Raw genomic sequence first — 8,742 nt, 5'->3', positions numbered from 1 at the left:
AGTTGGTCCTTAGCTGTTCTTTGGTTGGTCCTTTGCTGGTCTTTGGCTGGTCCTTAGTTGGTCCTTAGCTGTTCTTTGGTTGGTCCTTGGTTGGTCCTTGGCTGGTCCTTGGTTGGTCCTTTGCTGGTCTTTGGCTGGTCCTTAGTTGGTCCTTAGCTGTTCTTTGGTTGGTCCTTGGTTGGTCCTTGGCTGGTCCTTGGTTGGTCCTTTGCTGGTCTTTGGCTGGTCCTTGACTGGTCCTTGGTTGGTCCTTGGCTGGTCCCTTACAATTCCTTTTTAAACATCTAAAATATTCTTTGTGTCTGGATTTGTGGACATTAAGATCTAAAGAGCAGCATCATCTCAGACCCTGTAATTCAGTGAAATGGTGGAGTCAGAGTAAAAAAATATTCACACCCAGGAGAAGGCCAGTGGCTGGAAGTTGCAGGGGATTTTGCTGCCATTGGGCTTTTGACTGGTCCAGCGATGGAATGGCGACCTGTCCAGGGTGGACCCCTCCTCTCGCCCATCGACAGCTGGAGATAGACACCAGCACCCCTCATGACCCCACTTAGGATTAAGTGTGTTGAAGGATGGATGGACTGATGGGCGTTTGACTTGGAAGGGCCACTTTGAATGGCTGCTACTGTAGCTTATACTGTATGTCTATACCATGGTGTCACACCATCCCATAATCCCATAATGTTGAGGAGAAACCCTCACAACTGTGCAGGCTAAGCTTCCTTCCCAGATATAGTAGAGCATCAGGCCCGAACGTGTAAAACTGACATGAACTAGGAATTTTTTTTTTTTTTTTTACAGCCCAGAAACGGCGCAGATCTGCAACTCATTGTAGCACCTGGTACACAGGTTGCTAATTCACTTGGACATGAGTTCCTGTTTCAATATCAGGCTTATCTGAGCTAAACCTGGCCTGGTCTGGTAACTTAAGTTACAAAATGTGGACCATATTCATTCTAGAATCCTAACGCCGATTTATAAATAAAAGCAACATTTGTGGCTTAAGAAGCTTTAATTCAATGTAAAACAAAAGCAATTTTACAAAGCTAAGAAACTGAAAACACACAATGATAAACTTTACATGAGAACCTCAATATCAAAAACCCCTCATTACTGGGTTCTATTTAAGGCCCAATAAGAATAAGTTAGTTTAGGCACTCATGCTTACATTCAGTGGTAAAACATGTGGTCACCCATTTGGTTCAACAAGCAGTTTTGACCTCTTAAAGTCTGGTTAAATAGTTACCAATATAGACATGTTAGACATCGTTGGAAAGCTTACATTCTCCAGAAGGCAACCACCAAGATCATTTTATGGACACAGCGAGCATCAAGGAACCATTACCAGAGATATAGCAGCATGTCAAAATGTAAACAAACAAAGCAGCCCCAGCTACGTCCATTTGAAGGCGTCCAGAAGCTGTTTTATAAATCCAATCTTCAATTGTTTACACTTCATTCGTCCATAAGGGTTCAAAGGAGTCTTGGGATCTGACCAGACCTCGGCGCCGCTCTATGACATAATCAGAGCCGTGGCTGGGTTGCATAAAGCAGAGCCGTGTTACTGGCTTGCGTAAGACTGAAAGACCCAGCTGACTCTGGATCAGTGCGTTCAGTTCGAAGCTGTTTTTGTTATATACACTGATTCTGAAAAAAGTGGAAAATAATTTCTTCATAAATGTTCTGTGGCCATTAAAATGCTTCAGTGTTATTCTATGGGTCAAATAGTTGAGTAAAAGCATTTGGCACATTTAGAGAGTTTTGGACACGCTGATGACTCCAAAAGTTCAAACCCCCACTGCTCTGGAACTGTTGTAGCTAGAGGTCTGACATTTTCTGCATTTTTGGTTGACATTACGTAGAACACATTTTGTACAATGAGACCTTCCTTTTCTCTAGCATGTCTTTATTACTGCTGTTCAAGGAAGAATTATTATTTTCGAGAATAAAAAACAACAACTTTGAGTCAACGTTTGAACTGATGCAGCTTAGGCTGTGTTTTACTCACCCTATTTTCATTTTATATATTCAGAAACTACGTAGAAGCTGTTAGCTTACAAATGATGTAATTTGGGCTTATAGTTCCTAGGTTATTTGTTTTTCAATTTGGATATGCAACATAGGTGACGATTACTTCAAATTAGGTGGGTGTTATTAAAGACGAAACCAGCATCCCTCCACTAAAGGCATATGCTAGCAAAGGAAACGGCAGGCGTGTGGTATGATAACGCCATAAACCCACGGTTCACTCCTTTGCAGACAGTGTGGTCAAAATATTTGCTAGTTTCATAAAGAGCAAAAGTAAATTCACAGAAAATTGTCCACTGTCCTTTTTTTTTCAATTAAAACAATGAATACCAATGAATAACTTTGTCCAAAGATCCAAGTGGAGAATATGTTTCCTCGGACATCTCAGCAGATGGTTTAGACCGTCGGCTGGTTCTCGCTAACGGGAAACCAGGTTGTTTTTAGGGCGTGAAATGAATCAGTGTGTGTTAAAAGCAAACATCCTTCTCCCACACACTGACCCTTTTTTACAAAAACAAATCTAGATAGACATAAACGTCTGGTTTTTAATAACAAAGACAAAGAAGCACCATGAGGTGAACTGAATGCATGTCTGACTGTTAGAAGAGTTTCATGCAGTAACTTGTTGCTGAACTTTTTTCTGAACTTTCCTCCATTTTCTTTTCCAGATGTTATTTCAACAGTAGCTTGATCTCACACAGAACCACCGACTGTTCTTTATTTGGATAAAACGACAAAAAATTAAACCAGGTGTCGTGGCCCATGGTTCTGTCAACAGCCAATAAAATGTAATTTAGAATCGCAGAGCTATAGAATATAGAATGGTGTTATGGGGCGCTGTTTGTAAAGTTAAGCAGTCAAAAATTAGGAGCAATATTTATGGTTTTATAGCGTGTTTTAAGAGAAAAATTAGGGGCTTATTTTTTTTCTCAAGTATTTTTTTCACTATGTCGTTCCTTCACTAGGTTAAATAAATATTTAATTTGGAGCTAAATATTTAGTTTGCAAATTAAATGTTTAGTTTTTAACTAAATATTTAGCTCCAAACTAAATCTTTAGTTTTGCTCGTAGTTGTGATTCAACAGCAGGATTTGCCCATGACCACCTGACGACGACCGACTGAATTTCAAACATGTTTGATTTCCTACTGACCTTACCATTCCTGATGGGGAGGTTATCGTTAGAGGCCGATCACCCCTCATTACCCCCTGTATACCACACAACGCACAATCAGGCTGAAACTCGGCCCGATCCAAAAATATTCTCGTACGACTCGAAAATCGGCGCGAAAAGGGCCAAAAGTCGTACAGCGTATCCCGGCTTTAGCTGATGTACCTGATTTGAAACAATTTTCTGAAAGACAGACCGTAAATAACAGTTTAGATGAGCAGAGGGAATCAATAATGTCGATGTATGTAGGAAGGTCTCGCCTTGGGTTTGTGGAAACTGCTAAATTGGACAATTAAGCCTCTTTCCCATTGAAAAAATAGCAGATCAATATGTGTTTTCCAAATAATTGATCGACCCGCTAACGAATGGCATTTATCTCACTTGCCACTGGTAGAAAAAGCTGGTCTGACCCCTCGCTGACAGCTGCATGGCCTCTATGCCCCCACCGCTGTGTGTCTGCTGACACCGTCATGTCATGTGCGCCAAAAATCAGGGAAGTAAACAATGAAGAGGGACGTGGAAGGAAGCCAGGGCATAGTCAGTGTGCTTCATTGTTTCTCTCTATTATCTGCCTGAATCCCTCTCACCAGAGCTGCTGCGTGTTTATCGAACTGAAACAGTTGTTTCAGATTGTTAGATCAGAAGCAACTATTGCGGTTTGTTGACGTCCGTACGTTGTGTTCAATGTCATCACGTAATTCTTGTGTTCTCACAGCCTGCCGATCAGAGCTGAGGTGATTTTAACGCAGGTCGCTTGCCGAGTCATATGAACCGAGTAGACATGTGTCAGTGAGCTGTTCCCACTGCCACTAAAAGCCCGTTGTTCACTGGTTTAAACAGGTTTGCGGCCAGTGGGAAAGCGGTATTTAGGCTAATATGTTGTACGTATATTTGTATCAGTGTAGGTAATGCAGAGAGTGGGTGTGACATTGTGTGAGGTCTTTGGCCTTCATATGTAGTGCTTTTCACTGTGTCAAATAAATATTCGTAGAATAGAGTAGAATAGAATAGAAAAATGCTCTTTAATGTCCCACAATGGGGAAATTGTTGTGTTACAGCAGCAAAAGATAACAGCAGAAGTGTTCTCACAACGTGGACCTCAGAAAAGTGTATAAAAATAATAGCTAAGAAAATAGAACCAATAATACTATTATTTTTATTATTATTATTAAACTGATGTCATCCTGTTTTGACAATTTTGATAAGAAAAAAGAAGAAACAATGAGATACAGTTTATCACTAAGTTTTAGTTTCCTGCACATGTTGAGCTTTGTGATGCTGTTTGTTGAGCAACAGCAGATCCAGAAAATCCTTCCTGCCTACAGCTATCAATATCTACAGCAACTGCTTGAGGAAAACATTTAGGGGTTTTAAACTGATTATTGTTTTATTTAATGACAAAAAATTCTGATCAATTAACGCAACTCATATGTTCCCTTTCCTCAGGGTTATTTTTTTTATTTATTTTTTGCACAGAACAAGACGTTGCATGTACTATGATTGTGTGTTGATTTGTAAACAGAAGTGTTTTTCTGAGGAGTCACTGAAACTACGGAGCCCCAGAACTGACATGGGAGAAAAAAGAGATACAGCGTACGCACAAAATACTAATTTGTTTCCAAGGAAATATTAATTTGTTACCAAAAAATATTTATTTCTTCCCACAAAACATTTTTTTTACCATGAAATATAAATTTGTTCCCACAAAATATGAATTTGTTTCCACAAATGGTAACAAATGTGGTAACAAATTCATATTTTGTGGGATCTAATTAATATTTTTTGGTAACAAATTTGTGTTTTGTGGCAACAAATTAGTATTTCTTGGAGCCAAAGTAATATTTTGTGGGAACAAATATCTTTTTGTGGGAACAAATTAGTATTCTGCTTCCACAAATTGTTACACTTTTTTCTCCCATGTCATTTCTGGGGTTCCGTAGAATCTTTGGCCAAACTGATGGAAGATTTTCTACATTCCATGAAGAAAAATTATGAAAATATTTACACTTGCTCCTTCAAATATGAAAAAATATATAGAAATGCAATTTAGATTTTTACTTGTTGAGTTTTTTTTTTACATGAATTAGGGAATTGGTCGGCCATTTTCTTTTTTTTCTCTGGGAAAAGTTCTACAGTCACATAACCTGTTGGAAGCTGATGTTAATGGATAGGTCAAATAAAACCTTTTCAAATGTGGTTGTTACATGATTATCACTGAGAAAAGGTTGGAAGCAAAGAAACAAAGAAACATAAATAGAAATTTATTTTTTTTATTGTCATTGCCTTCTGTTCCATTAAAAATACTAGAATTTCCAAATTGGCTGTGGGTGGTAACAGGTGGTTTTTGGCTTTGTATGCACTTCTGACTTATTTGTTTTAAAAGAAAAGACTAAATAATTACAAAAAATGTCTTTCAACTTTGTTGAAATGAAAAACAATTTAAATTTGATTTTTACCAATTAAAAAAGTAAAAAAACAAAACCTCCCGTCCCCCCCCTCCATTTACCAAAACAATCAGCACCAACACCTGCTGTTATTTTATTTACTCAAACTAATGGGAGGATCCAACGATAAACGACTTTAATCCAAACAATTCCAAATATAATAAATAAATTAAAAACTTTGGTTCCAAATTAACTTAAATATATTTTACTTACCAAAAAAAAAAAACTAAATTGGTAAAATTACAAGAATTTAGGATAAATGGCCACATCAGGCACATCTCCTTTATCACCAGCAACCATTTTTATCCTTTTTTATTTATTTCATAACTACAAACACAATTTTTTTTTAAATAGTTTAAATTATTTGTGTTATTTTTAAATTTTACAGACAGGGGATTTGGAAACAGGTTTTTTACTTGTTAGAATCTAAATTTAGTTAAAAATGTGATGGAAATGCAATAAAATGCTAATCTATACCAAACCAACTCACCAACTGAATGTGGAAACTCTGCTTTGAAACGTAGAAAATTTGATTTGACATCTTGTGAATAAAGACAAAGAAATGATATTGAACTTGAATTGCTGCTTGTGTTTATCTTAAAGTGAAATATTTTCCTTCTCTTGTTCCCGTTCCCAGTTCCTGTCTAACCCCGCGGTGACCTTTGGGACGGCCATAGCCGCCTTCTACCTGCCCGTCGTCATCATGACCGTCTTATACATCAACATCTCCTTGGCTTCCAGGAGCAGAGTCTCCAAACACAAACCTGAGAAGAAAGAGAAGAAGGGAATAAAGTAAGATTCTTCGCTGAATTAAACATCAAACATCTGTGAAATATCTCCCGGACAGAAGAACCTTATTAATTCAAGCTAGGCTCAAAGAAAAACAACACATCTTCTGTTTTTTCTTTTCTTTTCCTGTTATACGTCAGTAATGGTTACCTGGATGCACTTTTTTTTTTTTTGAAGTTTTTCTTTTTATTTTCTTCATGAAGAACTTTAAATATTTTGTAAACTCTCCTTTTAACTTTAGGACCATGCAGCACATGCTGGGTGTCAGAAACTCTTGCCGTATGTTTATACACAGGCTGCATGAAGGGTTTGCTGACAGGTTACCAAATTAATGCCGGTGGAGATTCTCAGTCATTCAGGTCAGAGTCACTCCAGAAAAAAGTTCAAATCAATCCACTGGAATTTGTTTCCAAGTTTAAAGACTTTTCTCTTCCATCCAGGAAGCTTTTTCATTTCAAAATGTCAGAAACTGGGAAGCAAAGTCCAGTGGATTGTTTTTTTAAAAACTTTTTTTGGAATAAGTAGATGAAAAATAGTTTTGTCTTAGAAAACATGCAAATTGACCAAGAACAAGGTCCAGCCCTTTGGAATGGGTCACTGATTCCTTTCTAAGAAGGTAAGTAATTATTCATATAGCGCCTTTCACAGACATAGAGGTCATAAAGTGTTTCACAGAATTACATAACAAATAAAAATACATTTACAGTCACAAAAGACATGGTCAAAAAACAACCCTTAATGTACAAGAATTAAAATGCTTTCTTAATCAAATCGCTTTTCGGTTCCCTGTTAAAAACATCGATAACAATCATCAACCCTTAGGAATCTAAGTCGTTTGGCTTCTTTTGTTAGTGTTCAATGGTCCATACCTGTCTATGTCTCTGAAAGGGGAGTCAAATAAAGTGTTTGTAAAAACTGTCCCAAAAAGACTAAAAACTGCCAGGGTTCTGCCCTCTGTTTTACTTTATTTTCAGTTTCTTTGTATTTGTAGTTGTTTTCTAGCAAAGTTTTGTTATTGTGTTTGTTTTTTTCCCCCATGGCTCCCTTCTAGATGCTTCCATCCACACCTGTTCCTTATCAGCTCGTTAGTCCAGTCTCTGTTCTGTCTCCTATATATACTCTCCCTGTTGCAGACATCCCAAGTCTCCCGGAAGTTCCGGGAATCTCCCTGATATAAATAGCTGTTCAAGGATGCCTGCGAGTCGAATAAATTATTGTGGAGTTTTTTAATGCAGGTGAGAGCGAGCAGGCAATAATTCATGCATCATGTGAGGATTAGAACTACTTCGATTGCACAGGAACAACAATAGAGAGCTGGATATGTGGGGAGGAGGTTGCTGTTGAAACTTGTGCAGCGTTTCTGTCCAAAGCGATGCTCTGATCAACCAGCGTTCCAGCCGACCGGTTGATCAGAGCTGATTGGATCAGTACGATTAGTTTCTCTGGTTCCTCTCTGGCAGTCACATAGTTACCACTCAAAGCTGTGCATCCTGGGAAACGGCAGAGGGTCAATCCTCCAGTAAAAAACTAAAATATAGGACTCATTTTACAGCAGAATATACTAAAGTATATCCACGTCTAGTGAAGGGGAGGAACAGTGGCGGATCTAGACCAAATGGACCAGGAGGGGGGCAGCGTGTTTTCATGGGGGCCCAGAAAAGCAGGAAATAAAAAACAGAGCAAGAGATTCAGATATATTAAGAGAGCTGCATGAAGGGACATTTATTTTCAATTAGGTTCAATAAAAATTCTATTTCTTATGAGGTCAATATACATTTATAATTTAGGAATTCTACACATTTTTGAATTAAGTTAAAACTACAGTTTTCTATAAAATTGAATTAGAACTCAAGAAAAACTGTTAAATTCATCTGTAAAAATTAGAGCATTTTTTTTATTTCTTATGAAAAACAATTTAGCGATAAAAACTGGGATCCTGTCTCAGTACCACTGAAGCTATCACCTTATTGTTTTTGAACAATTAGTAAAAAAGAATTCATAAAGAAAAAGAATGAAATAGATCCAAAGGACCAATCAGTAACCATGTCTGTTCCAGAGCAGATCATCATTAGATTTTCTTTAAAGCAGGCATCCCCAAACTCGGTCCTCGAGGGCCGCTGTCCTGCAGGTTTTAGAGGTTTCCCTGCTTTAGCACAGCTGATTATGATGATTGCAGTAGAGCAAAAGCCTGTTAATCAACTATCAATTAAAATCAGCTGTGCTGGAGCAGAGAAACATCTAAAACCTACAGGACAGCGGCCCTCAAGGACCGAGTTTGGGGATGCCTGATCTGTAACAGGGGTGCCCAAGT

General features: G+C 38.0%; 1 protein-coding gene across 1 annotated transcript in view; it reads left to right on the top strand.

Annotated features, from left to right (window-relative positions):
- Positions 1-8,742, top strand: part of LOC107103213 (muscarinic acetylcholine receptor M4-like) — a gene marked incomplete at its 5' end in the record, with an annotated part of 57,388 nt that overhangs the window by 3,176 nt on the left and 45,470 nt on the right. Inside the window, one exon of the mRNA XM_015402786.1 lies at positions 6,280-6,434. Within this exon, the coding sequence (XP_015258272.1) occupies positions 6,280-6,434 (155 nt within the window). The remainder of the gene's footprint in view (positions 1-6,279; positions 6,435-8,742) is intronic.

The sequence above is a fragment of the Cyprinodon variegatus genome, unplaced genomic scaffold (assembly GCF_000732505.1).
Source record: "Cyprinodon variegatus isolate N-32 unplaced genomic scaffold, C_variegatus-1.0 Scaffold1395, whole genome shotgun sequence".
NCBI classification, from domain to species: domain Eukaryota; kingdom Metazoa; phylum Chordata; class Actinopteri; order Cyprinodontiformes; family Cyprinodontidae; genus Cyprinodon; species Cyprinodon variegatus.
The sequence above is the reverse complement of the archived record's forward strand: the minus strand, read 5'-3'. Positions and strand labels throughout refer to the sequence as shown.